Consider the following 25,916-nt stretch of genomic DNA (forward strand, 5'->3'; position numbering starts at 1 on the left):
ATAAGATCATGGAAAGATTTATTATATAAGATTATTTTTGTTTTATGTTGAAAACATAATAAAAACCAAAGAGCGCTTCTTTTAACAGCCAAAAATCTACAGAAAAGTTACAACAAAAATATCTGGAAAAATCTAAGGACATTTCCAAACAAGTGGAAGGGCTGTTATGATTTGTTTGTACGATTTTTTTTTTTTATAATATAATATAAATTTTTTGGGATTTATCCAAAAAGATAAAGCACTATTTTTAAGACTTTATAAACTGTAATAATGACACGTTTTCGGTTGCAAGGAGAAAATCCTGTTTTATTCTATTGGGATGTTTTGGTGCCACTTGCTGGTCACCTACGTAATTTCATCATCATCACCCCCCCCACCCCCACCGCCGGTGTGACGTATGTTCCTGTGACGCGCAGAAATTTTAAACTCTCGTCCTTCTCAGTGATGGCGGCTTCGTTTCGTTCTCTCCCTGCAAGCTGTAATAACAAATGGTACTACACCCGACAACAGATCGACAACAGCCCATCTCGGCGAGCTGGACTTGATCCCGACAAGGAGCTGTCCTACAGACAACAGGCGGCGAACCTGCTCCAGGACATGGGACAGCGGCTCAATGTGTATCTTTTGTCGAGAGGCGTCTCCGTAGCCCTGCGTTAGCTTGTAAGCTAGCGAGGTTTAGCTTCTCGAGAAGCCGGTTCGGCAGAGAGCGCTGCCGGTGTTTGTTGTTGTGTTCGTTCGAGGGCCCAGAGTTTGTTTTTGTGTTTCCTAACTGTTTTGTGTGGTGGTTTGTGGTTTTACGGTGTTTACGATGGCTTGCTAACGTTATCCGAGAGCGGCGTAGTAGGCTGAACCGGGGCCGTGAAGGCCTCTGTGGTCGGCGGGCCTTCAGGACGTTAGCATTAGCTTAGCCTCTTACTGCTAATGTTTATGGAGAAAATCTGTAGAGTAGAATAACGTGTTATGTATAGAAAGATTGTGTTTTTGGTGTAAGTTATTTACATGTTATACGTTTAGGGTTAACTTTCTTATATGTTATTTAAAAATAACTGCTTCCGGCTAACCTCAGACCGATGTGAAGCTAGCAGGAGCTTCAACTTTGTTGTTCTGCCACTGATGTAATAACAGGCTGATGTGCCAGTTAGTTTCACGAGTTATTAGCTAAATGTTAAGTCTTTGGCTTTTATCTGAAGTAACTCATCACCCAAGTCTCAACACCATTACACAATCAATGCAGGTATTTCAGTGCTGTTTCCCGCTTTGTCCTTAACTATAACGTGTCAGGTCCCAACTTACGATAAATACAGCTATTGTGTACATGCACCGATTCTACATGGTCCAGTCTTTCACCAGATTTCACAGAAATGTAAGTATTGTTTGTCAAACCCATCTGAAACCCCTTATGTTACCGTCAGTATGTTATTGTGCCATCACATGTAGTTTATTTTGGTATTTTGGTTTCCCCCAACAGGTTATTGCTCCTGCAGCTCTCTTCCTCGCAGCAAAGGTCGAGGAGCAGCCCCGAAAGCTTGAACATGTTATCAAAGTGGCCCACGCTTGCCTCAATCCTCAGGATCCTTCACCAGATGTACGCAGTGATGTAAGTGAAAAGTACCTGCATTTTTTCTTTGTCTTCTCATGTGTTTACCTGATCTCTGCAATAATACAGTTCAAAGAGAATCTGTTACTTGATAAGTATTGTTAATGTAGCTTCTTATTGGTTTCCTAATTGTACTATTATTTCTTGTTTGTGTGGTCATTCAGAAACAAGAATTTGGCTTTAAAGCTTTCTTTGTAGTCACCCTTTCACATTAGATTTGAATGGGCCACTAACTTTTTCATTGCTCCAATTTGTGACGCTCGTCATCACATTTCTCTTCTCCTGATGTTTTAAAATCTAATCTATCTTGGAATAAGGTTAACAGTTACTTTGATTTTTTTCTTATGCTTGTGTTTCACATTGCATTTAAACTGGGCGCAAATAAGGTGTTTTATTATGAGCTTTTGTTACCTCAGATGTCGAGGTTGCATGATTCGTGGGTTGAAAGAGCAAAAGACGAATTACATTCCAGTGTCTGTAGGTTTTCAGTCATCCAGGTAATGTGATGTCTACTAGTTGTAAAACAAGAGCAACTGTACTTGCTATGTGATTTTAATCAGCTGTACAAAAAAGGTAGGTTTAATGTGTTTGAACGACAGCTGCCAGACCTCTTATTTTAACTTAAAGAGCCTTTCAAGTGAATGGTCAGACATCACATAGTGTGTCCAGTTGCTCTTGTTAGACAACAGATAGAGGGCGCCCAGTGAGTAACGTGCCTGTCCTCTCAACCTCAGGCCTACCTGCAACAAGCCCAAGACCTGGTCATTCTTGAGAGCATAATACTCCAGACCTTGGGTAAGTTGGGAAGGAAGACCCGGGTCCCTTGATTTCCCTCCAGAAACACACGTGACTACAAAAATAGCGCTAACGTGTTTTATTTGTGTCCACAGAACCCCCATATGCAGTTAGACGCACTGGAAAGTGACATTCATGCTTCATATTAGCATCGCTTGACTCGCGGTTACTTCACCCATTTTTCCCCTCTTTTGCTTTATGTCCTTAACACCTCACATTTCCTTTTTTCCTTCACATTTTTAAACCATTTGTTGTAGGTCTTTGTGATGAGTTGCTGCATTATCATGAACGGTGGCTTTTAGAATGTCCGGTAGAGCTTGCTTAATCCTGTGCCATGTTTTCAAGCGTGGAGTTGAAGAAAATAACATTTGATTTGATTGGATTCACTGTCATGAACAGAATGAACAGAACCAGAGACAAGATATAAGTTGTAAACTTAACTGACATGCCATTAATATTTTTCACATTCAACAGTTGACATTTTCATTTTGACCAGGATGTTATCAGAAGACCCCATGCAAAGTGATATTCCACATTATTTTCTGCAACATTTAGTCTGGTGTAACAGTATTATTTTCTGATTTTCAGGGACCTTTGTTAATGATAACTACTGAATGGGAAATAATCTGTCACGGAAATTGGATTTCATACTACTGTCTGGTACATATATCAGTTTTATTTATTAAACTCTACCTATGTTTGTCCCCTTTTATTGCAGCTTTTGAAATCACCATTGACCATCCACATACTCATGTTGTCAAGTGCACTCAGTTGGTCAGAGGTGAATATCAACTCGTCAATTTTGTGAAATTCTGTTGTGATATATTTTACCATCTTTGTATTGTAGCACATTCATTTGTAAATTTGAAGGTTTCAAGTGTATTTCTTTGTTCTGTTGTTGTTCCAGCGAGTAAGGATTTGGCTCAAACATCATACTTTATGGCTACCAACAGGTATGTTCACAGTTTACTGTAAAACATAAGCTATTGTGTCTTTGAATATCAACTATAAAATTGTAGAGCGTTTTTTTCATATCTCTTGTGCATATTGAGTATAATCCTCAAACTCAATATACTGAATGTCTGTTCTCTCTCGTCCTGTTTCTGTTTTTTCTTGCCTTCTGGGACATATCCCGCCACATAGTCTGCACTTGACCACGTTCTGCCTGCAGTATAGTCCTCCGGTTGTGGCCTGTGTGTGCATCCATCTCGCCTGCAAATGGTCCAACTGGGAGATCCCTGTGTCTACAGATGGCAAACACTGGTGGGAGTACGTTGATCCAACAGTCACACTGGAACTGTTGGATGGTATGTGCTGCAAATGACCTTTTAGTGCAAGTAGTAAAATGTGTTTGAGAAGGACCCAAAGATCATACAACCGTTACAGGTTAATATGATAAATGTTGGGGGTTCATAACATTAAACTAACATGTAACTTCCCTCAGAGCTCACACATGAGTTCCTGCAGATTCTGGAGAAAACTCCCAGCCGGTTGAAACGGATTCGCAATTGGAAGGTACATCTTTTTCCCCCCATCGGTCCTTTGTAACCTACAGAGCACAGCAAAGTCATCCTGCATCATTGGGGCAATTTTAGTTGACTCATTTACCAGTAATTGTCTGTTTTCTTGGCCTCCAGGCTGGAGGTCAGACACCCAAAGCCAAGCCAAAAGTCCAGGAGGAGGGTGACCAGAGGGACACCATGATGAGTATGATCTCTATGGCTTCATCGGAGAGTACTGTGGCAGGCCTGATGAGCCTCTCAGCTCCACCATCTGCCTCTTCTTCCTCATCCATGGGTGATAAGGAGAGGGGTGCATCTGGCAGTGCTCAGACTTGGAGTGGAAAAGGTCAGGCTGGATCTGAGCAGCAGCAGCAGCAACAGCAGCAGCAGCAGCAGCCCAATCATGAGGTCCATGCCCCGGCTAAAGTATCGCTGAGTGAGTACCGTGCCAAGAACGCAGATGTCCTGGCTGCACAGAAGAGGAAGCTGGAGAACATGGAGGCCAGTGTGAAGAGGGACTATGCCAATGCTGCACAGGCTCTCATTGGTCAGCAGCAGAGGAAAGAGAAGCAGCATCATCAGCAGTCCAGCACCTCCTCCTCTGACATGTCCAGCCCTTCGCCCATTATTCTGAAAATCCCCCTGGAGAAGGAGAGGCACGACAGGAGCTCTCTGAAAATGCGTTTCCCCGTAGCAGGGGGAGGAAGCAGTGGGCACAGCAGCAGTACAAGAGGTCAGGATCCGGACATCAAGGTCAGAATACGAGTGCCTGAGAAGCAAAGGGGGAGTTCAGGAGAGGAGGGCAAGAGCAGGGACAAGCACAGGGAACGGTCTAATCATCACCACCATCATCACCACCACCACCACCACTCCTCCTCCTCCTCCTCTTCTAGCAGTGCCTCACTTTCCTCTTCACATAAACATTCATCTAGCTCCAGTGGGGCAGTAGGAAGCAGCAAAAAAGTCCCCAGCGACTCCTCCAGAACGAGCTCTTCATCCTCTTCCACATCACGCAAGAGGACACACTCCCAGGATCCCACAGCAGGCTCTCACCCTGCCTCAAAAGTCAGCAAGTCCTCTAGGAATCCCTACCAGCTACCGTCCCTGTCTTCCTCCTCTGGGCAAACTCTGGGGCATGGTACTGACATACTTCCTGCCCTGGGCCTTCCCCACCACCAAGGGAGCTATTCGCACTCCAAAAGTGACAAGACGGACACTAATGGGCACGGTGCGGCAGGCGGAGCCCAGTCGAATGAGTACCAGGACACTTTTGAAATGCTAAACTCTCTTCTGAGCGCACAGGGGGTCCAGCCGTCCCAGCCGTCCATGTTTGACTACAGATCCCAATATGGGGACTTTCGGTACAGCAGCAGCTCCAGAGGAAACAACGCCAGACCCCCACCCCTGCCTTCAGAACCACCTCCACCACTGCCACCGTTACCCAAATGAGTTCCCGATCAGGAGATGTTATAATGTACATTGTGCTTGACATCACAAACATCCATCTTGTTACATAAAGTATTGAATTTTTTTTTTTTTTTTTAAACTCACTCTTTTTTTTTTTAATGGGCTTCGGTGTGACAGCAGAGAAATGTATTAGTGAGACAAATGGTGAGTTTTTCTTTTTACAGTGGGGCAATAATGAGAGGCTTGAAAAGCTTGTAAAATGTGAGGAAAAAAATTAACAGCAAAGTGTAGATAATTTTTTGGTTTTATTCTTAACTCAAATGAAATGTGATGATGGGACCCGATAAGTGTTTTTAGAGGAAGTCATTGTCTTGAAATCATGAGGAAACTCAGATTTCCATCACATACCTGTAATGTCTTCTTACCAATTGTCTTTTTATAATGTTTTTATCGATGTTATTTATTAATTGAATACTTAAAAAAAAAAAAACATAGTCCCCTTTTCTACCTTTTTTAAGGCTTCCCCTCTATGTTCCTTTTAAGCAGAGGGATATTTCATCAAGACTGTACAGGCTAGTTTGAGAGTGTGTGTCTCCAAAGCCATCTTTTCAATATTTTTGTCTTTTTAAATATTTTCTTCTTCAGCCATAACCACAAAAAAATGGTGATTGCCCCACCCCTGGTGTTTTATCTATTTTTGTTTCCTTCATTATTTGGTAAACTTGTACAAAGATTGTAAAAAAAGTTGAAAACAAACATGAAATATTTTTTACATTTTGTTATAAAAAAAATAGCAAAAAAAAGAGATGTAAATTGAGGAAGTTTGTACTTTTGTTTTTAAGATTTGGAGTGTTGCAGTCATTGTTTTAAATGGTTGTAAAATATTCATATTCAGTTCTGTAATGATTACACTAATGGACAAAGTTCATATCAACCATATACATTTATGGTTTTTCAGAGGGTTCAGAGAGTTCGAACATATCTTTCCGGTATGGTCACAATGAAGGAACTGCCAACAAAAAAATCCCTCTTAGAGAAGAGATTAGTTTTTATCCTGTCATTTGTCCATCAGTTTCCTTGAGTCTTTTAGGGTGATCACAGCTACATTTAAAGATAGACATTTATGGATACATGACATTTTCACCCTGAAACTATAGCAGAAAAATACATTTTTGAGCTGGTGCTCACTTTGTGGTGACCGTATCGAGCACAGCGTGCAGCAAAGTATTCACATACAGATTATCAATGACTGATCGTATGGCATTTGTCTGTCTTTATGGATGTCTTTCATTTATGCATTTCCTGTGGGGATGTTTCATATGTGTAATCCACAGTGTACACCTGTCAATTCATGCTGTTCCAATTTAGTCATGTTGAAGCTGTCTTTTGACTTCATACCTTCAAACTAAATTAGTGGCTGTTCAGTTTCAGATTGTTGTTTGTAATCCTTCCACAAGCCATGATTCATCAAAAAATGTTGCATGTGTTCTTTAGTTGTGTAAAAATCATACACGGCAAAGCAGGTTTTCGACATACCTCCACTACAGGGTCATGAGCATGAAGTATAATACTGTAATTAATCTGAAAATAATGTTTAAATTTTGTGTTGGAGCAAAATAGTGGAAAAGGTGCTATTTGTTGGCAAGAGAATCGGGTATCATCTGTACATTTAATGCATATTAAGCTTTATAATGGTTTTGATTGTATAGTGTTACTGCTCTTAACCTGCTTTCTGTTTCAGTTTGTAATCAACAATTTGTTTTAGGCAGTTCACAGTAATGCAGTACAACAAATCAGCCATACAATTGTAAAATATTTTTGTTCCCTCGATAAATGGAAGATATGCTGAAAGAGTACAGCTCTTTGCTCAGGCAGCAGAGGTTTTATTAGTTATTCAACTCTTGGTTGTAACAGGGAAACAGTAAATGCACTGAATATTTATCTCAGTAGGATTGCCTACAATGCAATTGACCAAGTGTTACATGTATTATGGTTAGACTATTAGAATAGTCATCCGATATATCATTGCCATTTTTGAATTTTTTTTTTTATTTGATTTGGACAAATCTTCCCATTTAAGTATTAACTTAATGCTGTGAGAAAGTCGTACAAAAATAAAAATAAACCCATATGTGAGAAAAACGGAAGACACTCATGCAACCTAACAATGCAAAATCACATAGCTACAATAAGTTTTCATGTCTTTTCACGTCTTGGTGTTTTTAGTGACACTCAGGTCTGGAAATGAAATGTTTTGGGATTTTATTGCTTTCAGTTAAAAGGTTATACACTACTGGTCAAACGTTTTAGAACACCCCCATCTTTCCAGTTGTTACTGAAGTTTACAGTGTAATGTCTCAGTGTTTCTCAAATTAAAGCATAGAACAAATAAATAATAAAGGTTTTAAAAAAAAAAAAAAAAAAAAAAGGAATCATGGAATCTTAAGCTTGTGGCGTTCCAGTTCATCACAAACCAGCATGATGGGGTTTAAGTCTGGAGACTGTGCTCATCTTCCATCGTCTAGTTCCTTTAATGTTTTGGGTCATCACCTTGCTATAGGATGAACCCCTGACCAACCATTCTGCCTTCCTATGTCACCTTTTTTCTCACCACTCTGATAGCAATACACAGTACTAGTTCCTGCAGTACAGTATTGTCCTAATAATGCAGGGGCGTAGTAACATTTTGTTTCAACACTGCCATTCTACAGACAGAGGGTTTGTAAGTCATCAGCAAAAGTTAAGGGACCTGTAGGAATTGTTTGCATAAACTTTCAAGGCTTCATTTACTTCCAGGAAAGCTGTAAGTTGTTTTTTTTCCCCTGTGAAATCTACATGATTTTTCAGCCAGCCTTTTGGCCACCTAAACAGTTTACCACTTACCTTTGTACCATTTAAGGTTATGCACTGGACTTGAACTGCTTAAATATCAATAAAAACTGGAAAAATGGTGGGTATTCCTACATTTTTGACTGGTAGTATATGTGAACACTGTCTTTTTGATATAACGTGGTTGCTTTATTCTCAATTAAAGTCAATAAATATTTTAAGAAAACGCTTGTTGCTTTAGCCTACATGTTTTCATAAAACTTAACTGCTGCAATATTGTGGGTGTAACAGATATTATGTTCGATGCGACTTTGAATGGCAGGTTAATTGGCCAATGAAATACCTTGATCTCTGACGCTTTGGCCAATCAGAGCTCAGAGAGGGTGGGGTCAGTGTGTAACTGCGGCGGCTGTGGCAGTTATTACTGAACACAGGGAAATCGGTGTAGTGCGCTGCAGGAGCTAGACTCGATCGGACAGTTGAGAGAAGGTAAGCGACTATAAACACAAAACGAGGATATATTCGTCTTCTAGCACCGCGGTTCTGCCATGATAACGAGAAAGACGACTCTCTGTTGTCAGCAGTTCGTAAAACTCGGTTTTTAGCCGCGAATTGTGAAAATTAGCGGTTAGCTAGTGTTAGCAACTGTTAACAAAGATGGCGACCCAATAACTGAAAGAGTGACGCAGTAGAGAGAGGCGGGCTAAAGCGCGGTGTGGCGCCTGGTTAGATTTATTCAGCATAGAGAAATGTATTGCTTCATGTCGTTCTGCAATAAAAACATTTCCTCCTTTAAGTTAATAAGGCTGTAACTGTTGACAGATTTATAAACGCTGTCCATGTGTAACTTGTAACAAACTTGACTGGACTATGACAAGCCACCTGACCTGCCACCGCCTGTTGTAACGCTACTTAATATGATGATTAACAACAGTTAATTTTAATCAGGATATCTTCAACTGTCATAAACATGAGCATGGTGACTATTATTACATATAACTATAGCTTCCATATTCCATATCGCGATTAATTGTTTGCCTACAAAACGCAAGAGTAGTCTTAAGATATCCATTGTATTGTATTAATTCCAAGCGATATTTTTAAATGTCAAGGATATTCTTTATGATATGGTTAATATCATAAATGGCAAAAATCAGGCAACAAACTCAAATATGAGAACCTGGAACCAAGGAGTGTTTGGTGTTTTTGCTTAAAAGGTATTAAGCAGTTATTTTATTAAAAAGGTTTGTAATCAGTTGACTACCTCTTTCATCTCTAGTTGTTAGTGTAGCTCTTGCCACCATATTGAATATCTTGGTTTATCATTTTGTGTATGAAATGTCAGAAAATAACTATGAGTTTTAAAATTCTGCAAATCAACGGTTGAGCTCAGATGTCAATTGTTGAGCCAAGGTTCAGTTCATACCTCTGTTTTTGTTGTGCGTTTTTTGGTTTGGGGGCGAGACAGCAAAAGTGTTCCCACACAGCTAACTTGCAAGGGGGGTTTGCAATCTTTCTTATTGAGCTAATAATACTAATTAAACTGTAAGTGCAGGCATGATCACGCAATCATGATTGAATTAAAATGGTTATGTTACACAGGCAGTTGGAAAACGATCAAACAGGGGTATTGTATAATATTTAGCTTGCTCTAACTTTCACAAGAACAGTAATTTATTTACTTACATGTGTTATAGTGTTGATTGTGAAATGAAAAATTAGCTTTGTTGCATTAATATTGTAATGAGAGCTCATGGTTATGCCGCAGGTATGCTGTTATCGTGACATGAGCTTGTGGATGATTGAGCTGTGGTTTCAGAAAAGAAAAGCAGCAAAGCATTGCTTTTGAGAAGTTGCAATCTGAGAGTCTTTGTCATGTTTGCTTAAAAAATCAATTAAATCAATCATTCAATCAAAATTCGTACTTTCTTAATACTTTTTGCAGACTTGCAATGAACAGGATACGAATCCATGTTTTGCCATCGAGTCGAAACAGGGTGACCCAGACACCACGACCTCAGGAGCCTCAGGCCTGCTCCTTCACCCAGCGACCATGCACTCAGCCCCGTCTGGAAGGCCTCGAGTTCTGTATCAAACACATTCTTGAGGACAAGAATGCCCCATACAAGCAGTGCAGCTATGTCTCTGCCAAGAATGGCAAACGCTGCCCAAACGCTGCACCAAAAGCTGAGAAGAAAGATGGGTGAGTAGAAAACAAACTCAGAATCTCTCTTGCTTGATAACAGACACCTGACAACAAATCCAAGCAGCTTTCTGACATCTCTTCTTCAATGATTCCATCTCTTCTTCAGAGTGACGTTCTGTGCAGAGCATGCTCGCAGGAATGCCATGGCTGTTCGTGCTCAGATGAGAAAGGTGTCTGCCGGTCCATCCCCAGAGATGCTGTTATCTCAGCTTAGTGGGTACAACCGTGCTGAGACACACAGCCTTGACGGAGGCCGCTCTGAAGCCAATCGTATTTTAGGTAAATGGTCAAGTTCGGACTTTGTCAACTCTAGATACGTCAGACACGTGAATCTTGTTTGTTCTGCTGTGTAGGTAGAATCTATGTATACATATAATTTTGATGTTTAACCAAAATCACTATGAGCAGATGAGGACAGTCTGAGCGAGGAGGAGCAGGGACCATTGGTACTTGACCAGACATGGAGAGGAGACCCTGACAGTGAAGCCGACAGTGTTGACAGTGATCATGAGGATCCTCTGAAGTAAGCCGTGTTATCCAATCACCTCTTTCACTTTACTCTAATTGTCATTTTATTTGACATATATTGTAGTGTGAATAAGCACTTTTACACTGTGTACCAGCTCAAATCTTCAATTATCTGCCTTAAACAATAGCCGTGTCCCAGTTGATGCTACAAACTAATTCTGAGCAGGTATTGAGAATGTAGCCTGTGCACACTTGAAACGAAATAAAGTAAAGTCAATATACATACTAAAAACAAGGTATGTTTATTTCTTGTAATTGCAAAAACAGTATACTATGACATTAGGCATGGTACATATTTATTTTGTGTGCTCTTAGACATGCAGGAGTATACACAGCAGAGGAGGTGGCTCTCATCACTCGAGAAAAACTCATCAGGCTCCAGTCGCTATACATTGACCAGTTCAAACGCCTGCAGCACCTGCTGAAGGAGAAAAAGCGCAGATACCTGCACAACCGCAAAGTGGAGCACGAAACTCTGGGTAAATATACAACTTTTGGTGACAGACTAAATGTATTTTTGCTTTGTTTACTTAGCTGTTCCAACAGTTATTTTTAGGAAATGAACCAACACCCTTTCATGTTCACAGAGCCCTTGCCTCACAGGCCTAAGTGATTATGTGTATTTGTTTATGCTGATAACAGGGAGCAGTCTGCTGACAGGTCCTGAGGGACTGTCCATGAAGGAAAGAGAGAACCTGAAGAAGCTCAAAGCTCTGCGCCGATACCGTCGTCGGTACGGTGTGGAAGCCCTGCTGCACCGGCAGCTGAGGGAGAGGAGGCAGGCTGTGACAGAAGGAGCTCCTCAGGTATGACCATCACAGTCAAGAGTAGAAAGCAGTAGCACAGATGACCATTTGAGACATTAAACGGACGTTAAAGAGTAATTTAACCAAAGCAAAAAAAAGTTCTCTCTTACTTTTAGTGGTGTCTAACATGAAGCTTATTTGCGGAGTTTTTTAAGATGTCTCTGTTTGAACTTCTGCCACCACCTCGGTGTACATGGGTGAAGGGAATTATGCTTGTGATTCTTTCCAGGAACAACATCCCAGTCACAGACTTTGCTTTCAACAGTTTTAACTTTAACTACATTACTACTGAAGAAATACAGATGTCCCCTTGACAGCTGTGACAACATGGGCATCAGGATCCATGAGATGTTGTCAGCAGCTTTTAACTGTTTTAAATTAATTTAAGAATAAACTGATATCCTGTGCCTTATGTCGTTTTTCCCATAAAGGTTAACAAAGTTGGAGAAAATACTCAATACATATTTTTCAGATAATGACTCCTATGTTTTCAATGCTGAGAGGATGTCATATTTTTGGTAATTTGGGGATCTGACCCACAATTTCATTTAATAAAATGGGGGTGGTGGTTGTGCTTTAAATGTAATTTGGGGGTAGTATCCTCAAGTATGTTTACCACAGTGAATTGGGATAATACATGCCTTTGGTTTTAAGATTATTCTTGACGTATTTGAGCGCAACAGAAGAGACACTTGAAAGAAACTCAAGGAATTTCACTAAACTTTCTGATCATTTTGGGGCATCTTGGAATGACAATGTTCTCAAGCATTATCTATTGATTGTAGTTATGAAAGAAACTGTGTAGTGTGATTTTATCTAACACAATTTTCCTCTGTTGTAGCCACACTCAAGAACAGTCCTTGAGAAGTGCATCTCTTTTGTGGAGGGAACCCGATGTACCAATCCCTGCCTGCCTATGACCCGCCACTGTCTCTCACGTATCCTCAAAGATGTTTTCAGCATGGGTTCAGCCACCAATAGCATGACCTTCCGTACAAGAAACCGCAGATTGGTTTTCCTGTGTTGAATGGAAGAAAAACTTGCATTTTCAAACCGTGTTTGTTTATGACTTTCTTTGTCATTTACATTTCAAGTATGACTACAGGTTCTCTGCTCATTTAAACTGTCCTTCATCTTTCTCTTTTTGAGCCATATCACCTTGGCCCCAATCAAGACCAACAGCTTGCAGTAGCTGCTGGTTTCAAAGGGAGCCTACATTAACTCCTTCCTGTGGTCTGTTGATTTTTCCCAGAGTTACAAAGGGGCTAATCAGTTCAGTTGGAAGGAACAAAAGCCCTTCCCAACCTGCCTTTATTTTAACCCCCAATCATTTAGTCTAGTCTCATGCTTTCCATGTTATTTATTCATTCATGCTGGGTTTACATGGTAGTTTCCATATTTGCCAACTTGGATGGTGATGGTGATTAAACTGTGTCTTGTTACCAGTGTTCCATTGTGAACAAGCTGTTCAAACTCAAAGTTTATGCTCAGACAGAAATCACCAACTCATGCAAAATTACTCAGCCATTGACTTCACTAGAGTTGAGCCTTGTGCAGTTACACGATAAGGTGCTTTAGAATGAGGAATTATGCACCAAGATTGTTTTAATAGGAAGAATTTTAGTACTAAAGTTTCTTAATCAGAGCCCACAAGTCAGCACTTGGTGTTTGGTTTTACTTTTAAAGATGGGAGCAGTTTCTTTATCTGTTTGTTCTAGTGTTCATTGTGTGTGTGTGTGTGTGTGTGTGTGTCAGTGTCATTTTCCTTGACAACCAGATGCTCAGACATCTATCAGGACAGCAATCAGGTGCTTTTTAAAATGTGTCCAGGACTAAAAGATGTCCCCTGTGACCGTACCGTGCACATGGGTCAGTCTGACGATCCTCGCTGCCCGCTTCACCTCACCCTGCCTCCCCCCATGTACCAGCCCGAGCAGGAACCTCCACCACAGGATCAGCTCACCCTTGCAAGCAAAGACATGTATCTGAGTGCAGCGGAGCTTCAGCCCACAGAGAGCCTTCCCTTAGAGTTCAGTGATGTACGTAGATGTGTTCTTGCCCAACCACTCTCCTCTAGTGTGTGTGTACTCTACAAAAATCTCATGTTCCATACTTGCTATTAGATGCTGGATTGCTGGTATTATAGGGTGCTTTCAAAACTACTGTAACTTTTTTTCCAGTTCAAACTCAATCTCTCAATCTAAGGGCTTTATTAAGCATAGAGTTTGTTTGCTCTGTTGTTTAACTTGTGTTTTCCCTTGATTTGGTTTCTTTTCACACAAAAAGTAAACCAAAATGATTCACTCAAAGCAATCTGACAGCATTGACTCAGAAATGTCTGGGGCGGCAGCGAGAAAGTAAAATGCAGGAAGAATTCTTGAAGGTCTTATCTGCTCAAATACCAAGAATGCATTGTACTTAATAGCTGGTCGAGGTTAAACCTTAATCATTCTCCAGCTAGCTGCGAGTAAATGTTGATTTCAGTCACTGACATCAAATGGCACCTGGCTCCAGGGAGCCGTGGCAGAGTAAACTTTGTGCTTGTGTCAGATCAAGTTCCTGTGTATGTGTGTGTGTGTATGTGAGCTGTGTGATATTGATGATTTTTAGCATGATTTCAAAATCTTCACTAATATGAAATTGACTTGCTGATAGTGAATTGTCAAGAGTGATCTATATTTTCATGCAGTATCTTCTGGTAACCATGGTAAAATTATTGTGATGATCTCTAAGTGAAAAATCCATTATTTGCCTGTCAGTCTGTAGGACTTCATGTTTTAAAAAAAAAAAAAAAAAAAAAAAAAAGTCAGTATGATTATGAACTGGAACAGAACTAAAAGGCAATGGGCCTTTTTTTTTTTTTTTTTTTTTTTTTTAAAAACAACCAAATGAACAGAACTACACATGTGAATACGTTCTAAAAAAAGTACAGCTGGTATCTTTTGAAGAAACTAAGCACATGAATTGTGTTTTAACATTTAAGACAAGCAAGAGTTAGTTGTGTCACCAAACACAGAATTGGGCTTAAACAAAAGCTTGGCGTGGCACAAGCACAGTCAAAAACTTCTTACACACAAAGTGGCAAACACCTGAAGCTGTTTGCATTGACCTCTTTATGTAAATCTAGATCAATTATACCAAAACAAGAATGTTTGATGGTCAGTGGTGTAAACATAAAACAAACATGTATCTATAACAAGTTTAATTCTATATTTAGATTTCAAAATATTGCTGTTACACAGGACCTGGATGTGGAAGGGGATGGTATGCAGGGCCCTCCGTCCCCTCTTCAGTTTGACACAGCCTTGGCCCTGGAGGACCAGACCATCAGAGCCATTGCTGAGGCCCCAATGGACATCCTGACTGGAGAAGACCCAGACCAGGTCGACCTGGACGCCTCAGAAAGAGATGTGGATGCCATCATGGATGACCAGGTTAACTCTTAACAAGGGGCTTTGTTGTTTGTCACACTGTCAGAGATGGGTCTAATAAAATCTTGGTCACAATCTGTGTCAGACTGAACAATATTAATTTCAAGACATGTCCAGGTATGCAATGAATGAATGTAAATTGGGGGAAAGAAATGCAACTTAAAGGAGAGAGAAATGTTTTTTCAAGTCTGTCTTAAAACAATATTCAAATGCCCATTTTGAAGAGTTTTTTCCTCGCTATAATTCCTCCTGTTCATACTGGTCAGCAAGAGATCCTATCTTATTATGCCTTTAGTTAAAGTAATGGGTGACAAAATCCACAGTCCTTGTCCTATACAAAAGTTTATCTGAAGTTAATATGAGGCTCAGCAGTCTGGGTTTAAGTATACAGGTTGAAATCTTCTAAGGCTGAGTGATGTGCAAAAAAAATTAAAACATTGTGATTATTTTGGCATATATTGCAATATGACTGACCTCAGTGGGAATGGTCATTTTTACGTGACATTTTCACTGAAAGAAAAACAAAAATGATGATTTGGAGGCCGTGGGCATCTCCGTAGCACCACGATGCTTCATTTATGCTAAGTTGTGACACATTTTGCTTGTATCAAAAATATTGCAGCTATTGTGATAATTTTTTGATATATTGTTCAGCCCCATTATCTGCCAGAGTTACCAATGTCCCTCTTTGTGTTATGCCTCCACTGCAGCTCAGAAAGAACCCACTGTCCAGTGAACCAGAAAACCTTAAACCTAAAAACCTTACTTTGGAAGCAACTCACTTTTTTTTGTCCTACTCGGAGGCTAAATCGTCATATTAACTTATGACAAACTTTGGAATACGTTCTTTGCATAGAATGAAGATGATAAAATGAAGACTGTGGATTTTGCCCCCCATCACTTTCATTGGCAACCTGTTAGGAAGGGACCTTTATGAACACAGAACAATAACGTCAAACAAGCTGAGTTACATCAGAGGTGCATTAGGAAGGGGTCCCTCAGTGACCAGTATGAACAGAGGGAATGACCATTACAGTGAGCAAAACCTGTTATGTCCACATGGGCACCCTGTTTTCAGACAGAATTGTGAAATTGTTTTATCCTTTAATGACACATCTCTGCCTCATCCATCTGTAAAGCTCATGTTTTGAACATGTAGCAAAACAATAAACTTTGGCCATAGTTCTGGCAATTCTATGCGCTGAAAGTCTTCCAGCGGAGGAGAGTGTGGAGCTTGTTGTATTCTGTGAAAAGAGGCTAACATGGATTGCCACTTCTGCAAAGTGCCTTTGAGATAAATGGTTCTTTGGTGCAGTCAGCAACTTGGTTGCATGCTGTTTCCCATCTCTCCTCTTATTTCCTATCTTCTATCGTCGACTGATAATAAAGGCAGAAAAAGCCCAAAAATTTACTTGAATTTTTTTATTTTTATTTTTTTGCCATAGCTCGCTAGTGTATTCTGCCTTATTTCTTGTCAAGGTTCAATCTATTCATACATAAAAAAAACAAAACAAAAACAAACAAACATGCAGTGCTCTCCCTCCTTAACAACCAAAGCCGGTTACCAAAACATGAGAAATGAATACTGCTAAAATAAAACAGGTACAAACAACACAAAACAAAATTTCATAATAAAAGTATAATAAAATGGTTGTGTAGCCTACCCACATTGATTTGAATGCGGTGGGGGGAAAAAAAAATATCACTTGTCAACATAAAGCAATGAAGTTCAACAGCATCACAGACCACAGCCGGAAAAATGGTCTGACAGTTGAATCAACACCTCTCTTAACACAGTTTCAACAAAAACTGAACATTGAAACCTTCGTGAAGGAGGACTGTTTTATTAGCTGAATTAGTTTTAGCCAAGCTGAGTGTATGTTGAACGATGGCCCAGACACTGAGAAACATTTCAGCTGTGACAAAGCAGAAAAGAGTTTTTTGGCTAGAAAATTCCACCTTCTAGTCTGCACCAATAAAAAGTTAGTCCTGTCTCCTAACTTCCTGTTCTTCCACCTAGGTGGTGTCAGAGGTTGTAGGAGGTGAAGAAGATGCCACTGATAATTCACTCCAAGACATCGATGCTGCTACAGTTGATGCTCCCAGATGAACAAGCTTGACCTCTGCAGCATTATCAAACAAACAAGTTTGACTTTATAACACTCAATAAAACAGCCTGTGATAACAGTCAGTTCATGGTATGAATCTGGTACCAATAATGTACTTACTGGTTCCCACTGGCGCTCAAGATGTTGGTACTGTGGAAGAAAACAACACCACGGGGAACACAGGAGTCACAATTAGACATTTCAGAGCAGAGCGGGGTACAGAGCTGGGAAACACAACTTCAAAATGGTGTTAACAAACTCGTCATTGTGCAATTAAAGAGCAATTAGAGGAGAGCAGCCTCACGTTATATTAAGGCCCAAATGCCTTATTACTGTATAATGTAAAATACAGTTTCATTGACATAGAAACAGACAGAAAATGTAATATAAAAAGATGTGTTCAGTCTACAGCCACTCTTCTCAATCTCCAGGGATTTATTTTGTCTTCTAGATCACTATGATCTGAAATAAACAACACGCTGGAGAAGGAAACTAACATACCTCCTCTAAATGTACAGCTATGGAAGTTTTCTGTTGTCGCCTGGGGTGAAAAGTCACGTAATAATACAACCAAGATGTAGAACATAGCTAATATTTAATGTTTCATTTGGAATCTAGTAACCAAATTTCCTCATTGTGACTCAAGACTGTTTATGTGCTGAGCTGCAGTGGAGGGTTAGTAACAAAAAGGGGATTTCGTTTTAAAGACTCTGGAAAAAAGTACCAACTTGATACAAAGAGGGCAGATTACTGAATCCTCATCTTTTAAAAATATGAAGTTATCCTTTAAGTAGCAGTGGGAACCAGTAAGTATTATATTGGTACCTTCATTTCCACAAATACTGATACAGAATTGACCTTTTCATGGAGGTCACGGTCAGAAGAATGACGTTTCCGGGTTATTTCCAATAGATAATTAGACCACATGTTCATTGATTGTACTACTTTGTCATGTGGGTGTATTTATTTTGTTTTCATGTTTCTGTGGCTTCAGTTTTTACATCTGTTAAAACAACAAAAAAAGGGACACATCTCATCCACAAATAAACTATTTTCTGATACAGTAGTTCAGCTTTTCTTAATGATATCCACATCTGGGCAGATCTACGGCCGCTGCAGAAGTATTTTTAAGTGTGCACAGCATATTTTAAGGCACAGAAAACCACATATACGGGCAGCTTTTTAAGTATATGGTGAAGTTATGTTTGGCAGCATGGGACAGCCTCTGAAAAAAAAAAAAAAAAAAAAAATTGGGGCGGGTAACGCAATTTCATGCAATGACATCACTTTTCCTCAACCCAAACAGTGAAGGCTGAGGCAGAGACAGAAAGCGGCTGCAGCAGCAGAGGAGCGCAGGGCTGGAGAGCGAGCACAAGGACAGATTTTTGAAAGAAAAACTAGTGTATTTACACCTCTGTTGGCCATGGTGCGGCTGCGTCTTCTTCACCGGTTTCCAACCAAATGAGGTGAGTGTTAAAAAAGCAGAAAGCAAAAGGGGGAAATGCGGCTGGGTGTGCGGTAATGTTCGCTGGAATACCGACACTGAGCGTTTGGCATGCCCCTCATTGTCTTAACATCTCCAGGAAAGTGAAGCTCTGCACCGGTTTAAAGATAGAAATGTGGGCGGCTTGCTTTAGTGTGTTGTAAAAATCAAACGCCCCTCTGCTTCCCTGCATTTTCCCTGCTTGATGGAAAGGGCGTAACAGCATTACCCGTGTCGGGGGGGGACCCATTTCGGTGCAGGGCTTTGGGTTTGGAGGGCCTGTCCCTGAGAGGAGAGAAAAAAAGCCCAGTTCCTCCTCCAGTCCAAATGGGTTTGTGTTTAACTGCAACACACGGTGGCTGGAAATACATCCTGTCGCAGTTTGAGCCTCGATTTGAGGGCTGAAGCCTGAAAAGGGAACATGGAGAAGGAACTGTCATCTGAGTCCTGGAAGTGCTGTGAGTGCACTGAGGGCTCATTTTTCTTTTTCATGTCACACTGATGCAGATGAGAGGAAATAAACTGCGATTCATTATTGCAAAAAAAAAAAAAAAAAAAAATCCTGGCTGAGGTGGAGACTGTGATACTCCACAAACAGCAGGCTTGAATTACACCAAATCAGCCTCACTGTAATAATGTTAGAGGATGAATTGAGATGTGAATGTGTGCAGCAGGGATGTAGTGGATGATAAACCACCCTGGTTTATGTAATATGAAGTTAGGGCCATTTTCAAGGAGAATTAATCATGTTAATCATAGTGGAGCGCTGCATCACAGCCTGCAGGGATTCAGTTTACTGTTAACCAGCGGATTTAAAGTCTCCTCCACTCAGAAATGTGTTTCATTACTTCACTTGGATGTTTGACCTTCACTGTGCAGAATGATGTTTTCAGATCTACCTGCAGAAAGAGGAAAGTTCTTCTCTGCTCACCTTAAATCTCAGGTGATGATGTGTAGGAGATGGCATCTTGTGTCCAGCAGTTAAACTTTTAAAATGAGAAATATCTGCATACTCATAAAGTTTGGATTTTTAAATGAGTCGGGTGAAGTAGATTCAAAGTCTTCTCCTTGTTCACAGTTAGTGTGTCCACTATCCACCTGTTTTTTTTTTTATGTGTGTTTTCAGTTTGTCTACAAAAAAATCTGAGGGGAATCCAAAAAAAAGAAAAAGAAAAATTGATTGAAATATTGCAAAAAAAAAAAAAAAAGTGTATCGATTAAAAGGAAAACACAACAAACTGCAATGTTGTGGGTGTAAACACAATAATCAGTATTTTCTTCTGACTTCTTCTTTTGATTTGCTGGAAATTTGGATAGAAACTCGTCTAATGTGGTGCATGTAACTAGAGCTGGACCGATATCAGTCTGTATCATCTTATTGCAGGTATTTAATGCATGTTTTGACCAATGAGTAACAAGAAATTGTTCCTGGTAAGACCTGGAAAAAAATGTAAAAAGATCTGGTGTCTGCATGATTAAGACCGTTTGTTTATGTTAACAAAATTACTATCGGCCTATATATCCTTATCAGATGTTTTAAAGTCCCAGATATCGGTATTGGTATCACCTCAAAAATCCTAAATCAGTCAGGTGATAACTGTAAGTTTGAATAATATCAAGGAGAAAGTAAAGACCTTTAAAGATGGAGGACAAAGATGTGAAAATTTTAACCAAATTTCCAGAAAATCAGCTAAAAAAAATGTGTTAATAAATGCAAGTTTCCATCCAATGCTGTGATGAGAGATTGAAAACAATGTAGAAAATGCATTTGAAATGAATGAATTTGCTAAAAGGTCAGAGTCTGCTCATCGTCTCCACCCAGATCTGGTGTTTTTGTCTCTTCAGTGGAAGCTTGAGTGACGTTGGAGTCACCTGCTACGTCATAACTTCTGTGATATTTGAAGCTTTTTATAATTTTATTTTAGGTGTTTCCACTCGTCCGAACTGAAAAACAGACAGAAGGAAATGCACACAGCATTCATTTACCAGCAGCACATAGTTTGTGGTGGGATTGAAATGAATGACCAGTGTTCATGATGACAGGCTCGTCACAGTAGCACCAAACTAACTCCGGGTTTAGGGCCACAATCAATGATCATTTTCATTATTGATTGATCAATCAATCATTTGGTTTCTAAAATGTCAGAAATCGTCTACCACAGCTTCCTAAAGCTCATGTTGATGCTTTTTTTTGTCTGACCAAACCTAAAAATCTACATTTTTTTTATCACAAAAACTAAAGAAATGCAGCAGATCCTCACAATTAAGAAGCAGGAACAAGTGGATGTTTTTCATTTTTGTTTGAAACATGACAAACGATGAATCTGTTATAAAAATAGTTGCCAATTATTATCAACTAATTGACAAATGGTTTCAGATGGAATAAGGTTGCGCCACGTTGTACCCCTCAGTTAAAGTAATCCATGTGCTTGGTGTCCACATCACCCAGTGTTGGCAGTAAATACGAGTTATTGGATCAAACCTTAACAACACTGCTTTTCAGTAAACACCCTCCACAGTTTCTGAATGGCGTCCTAGTCACGAGGAGTGGATTGTTTCTTGTTTGTTTTCGCATAGTGATGAATAATTGGCAATAAAACATGTGCCTGTAATCTCAATAAATAGTCGGACTAATCAGAGATTAAAGAAGATTTGAAACGTCTAAGATGTGTAGATGTAGCTGTTACAGAGTCTTTTTTGAGGGGAAAAACATCCACGTTTAACGATCTGTGCCTGCTGGTTCAAGGCCAGATATACGCTCATACTGTTCTCATTGTCTCATCGTTTTCTGAACTAAGACCAAGCTTTAGGTCAGAGGAAGAAATAAGGACAGAAGGGTTGTTTGAACCTTTTTTGAATTATAGGCTTGAAGAGATGGCCAGTGTTCAGGCTGTAAAATATTTAAGTTTCACTGAAGATCTTTTTATGAAATGCTCAATGAATCTTTTAGTATTTGCAGGCAACGTTTTCACGATTCTGCTTTGAAAAGAAATGACGTATCCCTTGTGTCTTTTCCAAATTGTCTGTTGATGTAATGTTGCAGTTTGTTGTTTTTGGCAATTGCAGGCAAATGTTGTATATCGTGTAAGAAATCCTCGAAGACTCAGTGGCACAAAGACCCATCGAAACCATGACTTCATGATTGGAGCAAGCAATGGACCAAAAAAATAAAAAGTCGAGTCGAGGGGATTTCATCATCCTTCTAGCATTTGAGAGGTCTTTCAGATAAATTTTTGATACTCCAAACTTAAAGATCCCTCCCGACATGTTTGAAAGAGCACTACACTGATTTAGCATTGCTCTGCTAAAACAACGTTACAGTGAACAGTTTAAAACAGAAAGGACCGAAATCGATGCAGCAGAACCAGAGTTATCGCCTTTTTTATTCCACACATTCTTCTTCCACAGCGCCTACATTACCCACAATGCAACGCTACCCCTGACAGCTCATCCAGAGATTCAGGTGTATTATCATAGTAGCAGCTCGAGTCTCAAGCAGAAATGAGGAGTGGGCCACAGAGGTCTGTTAACCTCACTTCTTTCTCTACACCCCCAGTTTTTTTTTTTTTTTTTGGTCAAACTTGTCTTCAGACCAACTGATGCCGACTCAAGTGACATCACTTGAGGAAATTTAGACTTTGTGCAGTGAGCTCTGGAGACACAAAATGCTCAACACCACTTTTTTTCTTATATGCAGTAGAGCTCCACAACATCTGTAAACAGACTCTAATAAATAACAAGTGACTGTACGTCTTCTAGGTTTTTCCAACATAAGCATCAATGACTGAGTTAAAAATCCTGTGAATTATATCTACTCCTTCTCCCACCTGACGCAATAATTTGTTGATTAATCAATTTGTTGATCGCCACAAAAATAATCTGCAGTTAATCAATTAAGCATTTGTGTATTTTTGTAAGCACAAATGACCAGACACAGTTCTGCTTACAGCCTCTGAAATGTGAATATTTTCTACTTTTCTCTGTTTTATGTCACAATAATCTGGAAATCTTAGGATTTTTGATTGTTGGTCAGACAAAACACATCTGAAGACGCCATCTTGGACTCAGAAGTGAGGTTTTTAAAGGTTTTCCAGCATTTTCTAGACTGAAGGATTCATTGAGAAAATAATCAGCAGATTAACGGACAGAGAAAATAATCATTAGCTCTAATTAAATTAAACTACTAGACATAAGATGTCTCCTGCTTCCATGAAGAGGCCACTGTGATTTTTTTCCATCTCATTTGTGTAAGTTGCGTATTGAATCATGACCGACTCTGAGCCGGTTGCTCTAATGTTCACATGTTAAAGGTAAAAACAGCCTCCCGCTGTCAAACTGTTTGTCACTATTCAGTCAAACAGCAAAGTGAAGCAGAAAAAAAGCAAAACTTTTTGAATTTTGATTTTGAATGGAAGGAGACTGTGAAGTCCATCACGAGGGCAGCGTTGTAAATGTGTCGTCTGCTTCGTTGATTTTTTGTTTTGTTGTTAGTTTTTTTTTTTTTGTTGTTGATTCATGTAACTGAAAAGCTGCTGGGAGGATTTTTGTGTGAATGTGTCACATGTGGAACAATATTTGGTCGAGAACATGAGGACCCACCGGTGCTGTGAACACTTCATCCTGTGGAATGACCTCTCGGGGGGGAAGAGGGGGGGGTCTGCGGATAAATGTGGTTCCACTCTCCACTCACTAGATTACATTTATGGTCTGTGTGCCCGTGTTTGAGCTCGATTGAAGTTTTGCGAGAGCCCTGTCCCAGTGCAACTTTGAGATTGCATATCCGAGCTGCGCCGCATTACATCATGAAAAGCCGAGCCAGTGACTTATTCAAGTGTAATGGGCAGTATAAGTGCTCGCTCGCTCTGTTCGCCTCTAATTGTTCGCAGATGTTCTGCACGCCTTTGTGTCCCACATCTTGTTACAGCCAGTTCACACAGACTCCGCATACAGTGTTCAGGCTTTATTACAGAGGGGAAACGTGGCAGCGAGCGAGTGTTTGATTTGGCTTTTGCTTCTGTTAACTGGTTTTGGTTATTAAATCGTTTATTAGGCGCTGAAGTCCACCACAGTGCAGAACCCGGCTGAAACGATTAGGTGAATAATCAATTCATTCATTAATAGAAAATTAATAGTAAGTGTAGCAACATACCATCACAAGAAGTCTGTTTGTTCAGGAAACTGATTTTTATCACAAATTGTTCCATGTTGTGTTGATAACGAACTGATAAACTGCTCAAATGATGAATTAATTAATCATAGTTGATTTTCAGAAAATTAAACAACAGCTACTTTGGCATTTTTTAAATGAAAAATGCCTGAATTAATGACTTAAGATTCCCAAGTTCCAGCTTCCCAGTTGTGTCAATTTCCTGCTTTTCTTTGGCTTTTGAATTTAACAGCAGAAACAATTAGTCAATAAGTTGATTGGTAAAATGTTACTTCCTCTGCTTCGTATGAACGCAAACTGATTATCTTTGGGTTTGTTAGGACAGAACGAGACATTTGAAGGCTTCAAATCTGGCTCTGGGAAACTGTGATGATCTGATGGTAAACCATCATTGAATAAATCAATCAATCCAAAAATAGTCAACAGATTAATCTGTAATGACAATAACTGTTAGCTGAAGCCCTAAAACATAGTGTGTGGTGTCAAGGCTGCAGCTGATGATAAACTTAAATTTACAGCTTATTTTTTCTATCATTTGATTAATCGATTAGTCTAAGAAATGTCAGAAAATGCTGAAAAAAGAGTCCATTGTGATGTCTTCAGATGTCTTGTTTTGTCTGAGTAACGGTCTAAACCCCAAAAATATCCAGTTTGTTTGACGTTTTTTTCATTTATCTTTGCTGTACACGTATCAGCAGCGATGAAACGATCATCAGAACAGCTGCTGATTATTCTTCTGTCGATCGACCAGTCGCTGCAGCTCTACACAGCGGTTATCTGTGGTGAACCTGACTCTGGCCCCTCGGGGCGAACTGTGGGTTTTATGGAGCTAAAGACCTTACACACTCTCAAGGTCAGTCCGTCTGTGAAATATCTCTTTATTAGGTCGTAGTTCAGCGGTTTTACAGGGAGGAAAGAGCAACGGGACGATAATTTAGTCAGTTTGAAGTCTGGTAGGGGTGCGAAGACAGGTCGGAACCTCCTGTAGTCGCCTATCTCTGTAGTCCCCCCCCCCCCCCAGCTTCAACCCCAACCCCCTAGCCCACAAACATGCATAAACGGCCCTGCTTTGAAGATAGGCTGAGGCCGGGGCGTCTCCTTATCAGCTATCAGTTCAGCCCTTTATCGCCCCTCCGTCTGGTGCATGCAGGTACTGTAGTTCTGCAGCTACAGTGGCTACACACCAAAGGCACTTCTGGAGTCGCAGAAACATTCATCAGTTGCTCCACAGAGTCGGAGCGATGTGACAAAGCTCACAGCAGGGAGGAGGACTGCCGGAGAGCTCCACAAGACATCGCCATCACAACTGTTTGCACGCACACAATGCAGATGTTTTGATCAAAGGAAGTATCTTTGCCTGCATTGTTTCCCTCACAGCCTTTTGTTTTCTCCCAGCCACCTCGGCTCGAGCCTCGTTTGGGATTATTTGCACGCACGTCAGCGATAACATTAGCCGAAGAAGTCGCAAAGAAAAAGAAAAAGCCTCGGCTTTTTGCTTTTCCATCTCCACACAAACTGCACTGCAGCTCGCTGTTGTCAAATATGGCCTCTGAAATATGCATGATTGAAAATGCTTGAGGAATCCTAATAGTATGCGAGAGCTCTCCCACCAAATGCCGAGGACTCATTCAAAATCCACCCTACAGAGGAATCTGTGGTCATGCAAACATTGGAGTTGGCAAAAACGCTGCTTTAGCCTCTGCAGCTGTAACAAACCTTCGATTCATCGGCCCGGCCAGAGAAAATATGGCCTGGAATGTGGCTTTAATCAGGTTCAGGTAAACCGGGTCCCTGCCACGTCCTGCTTGGCCACAAAAGGATTAAATGGCTGTAATTTTGTTCAGTTTTTATGCAGACACAATGTGTTAGATTTATGCTCTGAGTTATGACCCATGATGACTCGGATTAAGCCTGTGTAGATAAAGAATAACACCAGCAGTGGGAGGTTGCGTCTGTATTCAGGCCGTCTTGTATCCTCTGCGTCGAACAGTGTTTCTTTGTGCACCACTGCAGTTTATTTTCATTTGTCTTAAAATAAGTTGTTATTGAGGAGCTGT

At 40.2% G+C, this 25,916-nt stretch overlaps 3 protein-coding genes and 1 non-coding gene across 11 annotated transcripts in view; all 4 read left to right on the forward strand.

The window, feature by feature from the left end:
- The first annotated feature begins 415 nt into the window (after positions 1-415).
- ccnt1 (cyclin T1) lies at positions 416-8,264 on the forward strand. 3 transcript variants are annotated; one of them, XM_071477426.1, is made up of 9 exons: positions 417-617; positions 1,282-1,363; positions 1,469-1,597; positions 2,332-2,392; positions 3,111-3,173; positions 3,300-3,345; positions 3,536-3,699; positions 3,837-3,907; positions 4,030-8,264. In XM_071477426.1, the coding sequence occupies exons 1-9, from the start codon at positions 445-447 to the stop codon at positions 5,341-5,343; spliced, it is 2,103 nt and encodes a 700-aa protein (XP_071333527.1). In that variant the 5' UTR covers positions 417-444; the 3' UTR covers positions 5,344-8,264. The 3 variants fall into 3 exon arrangements, with proteins under 3 accessions (XP_071333525.1, XP_071333527.1, XP_071333526.1); XM_071477425.1 differs by having other exon boundaries at positions 3,111-3,172; positions 3,290-3,345; XM_071477424.1 differs by having other exon boundaries at positions 416-617; positions 3,111-3,345.
- Positions 8,265-8,489: 225 nt separating this feature from the next.
- Positions 8,490-18,275, forward strand: kansl2 (KAT8 regulatory NSL complex subunit 2). Its single transcript, XM_071477428.1, has 10 exons — positions 8,490-8,619; positions 10,076-10,333; positions 10,443-10,615; positions 10,745-10,859; positions 11,180-11,343; positions 11,507-11,670; positions 12,512-12,608; positions 13,456-13,709; positions 14,913-15,104; positions 17,122-18,275. Exons 2-10 carry the CDS (start codon positions 10,083-10,085, stop codon positions 17,209-17,211), a joined length of 1,500 nt encoding a protein of 499 aa, XP_071333529.1. The 5' UTR covers positions 8,490-8,619; positions 10,076-10,082; the 3' UTR covers positions 17,212-18,275.
- Positions 12,830-12,963, forward strand: LOC139621212 (small nucleolar RNA SNORA2/SNORA34 family). Its single transcript, XR_011690950.1, has one exon. It is a non-coding gene; the product is annotated as a small nucleolar RNA SNORA2/SNORA34 family (small nucleolar RNA).
- Positions 18,276-18,430: 155 nt separating the features above from the next.
- The window catches only part of nckap5l (NCK-associated protein 5-like), a 38,618-nt gene continuing 31,132 nt past the window's right edge, over positions 18,431-25,916 (forward strand). For 4 of the 6 annotated variants that reach the window (XM_071477419.1, XM_071477418.1, XM_071477422.1 and 1 more), the window contains exon 1: positions 18,431-18,675. The gene's annotated coding sequence lies outside the window, so the exon portion shown is untranslated. Of the gene's footprint in view, positions 18,676-24,554; positions 24,713-25,916 lie in introns of all 6 variants that reach the window. The other 2 variants (XM_071477420.1, XM_071477421.1) reach the window with 2 other exon arrangements.

This window comes from Trachinotus anak, unplaced genomic scaffold, assembly GCF_046630095.1.
Source record: "Trachinotus anak isolate AG129_WGS33_773 ecotype Australia unplaced genomic scaffold, CSIRO_AGI_Tana_v1 ptg000004l, whole genome shotgun sequence".
In the NCBI taxonomy this organism is placed as follows: Eukaryota; Metazoa; Chordata; class Actinopteri; order Carangiformes; family Carangidae; genus Trachinotus; species Trachinotus anak.

Bases quoted from the DNA above. Each gene is read 5' to 3' on its own strand.
- ccnt1 (XM_071477424.1), top strand. From the start codon at position 445: ATGGCGGCTTCGTTTCGTTCTCTCCCTGCAAGCTGTAATAACAAATGG. The intron at 1,364-1,468 runs GTAAGTATTGTT...TTCCCCCAACAG, and splicing joins TCACCAGATTTCACAGAAAT to GTTATTGCTCCTGCAGCTCT. The intron at 1,598-2,331 runs GTAAGTGAAAAG...TCTCAACCTCAG, and splicing joins CACCAGATGTACGCAGTGAT to GCCTACCTGCAACAAGCCCA.
- kansl2 (XM_071477428.1), top strand. From the start codon at position 10,083: ATGAACAGGATACGAATCCATGTTTTGCCATCGAGTCGAAACAGGGTG. The intron at 10,616-10,744 runs GTAAATGGTCAA...CACTATGAGCAG, and splicing joins TGAAGCCAATCGTATTTTAG to ATGAGGACAGTCTGAGCGAG. The intron at 11,671-12,511 runs GTATGACCATCA...CCTCTGTTGTAG, and splicing joins TGACAGAAGGAGCTCCTCAG to CCACACTCAAGAACAGTCCT.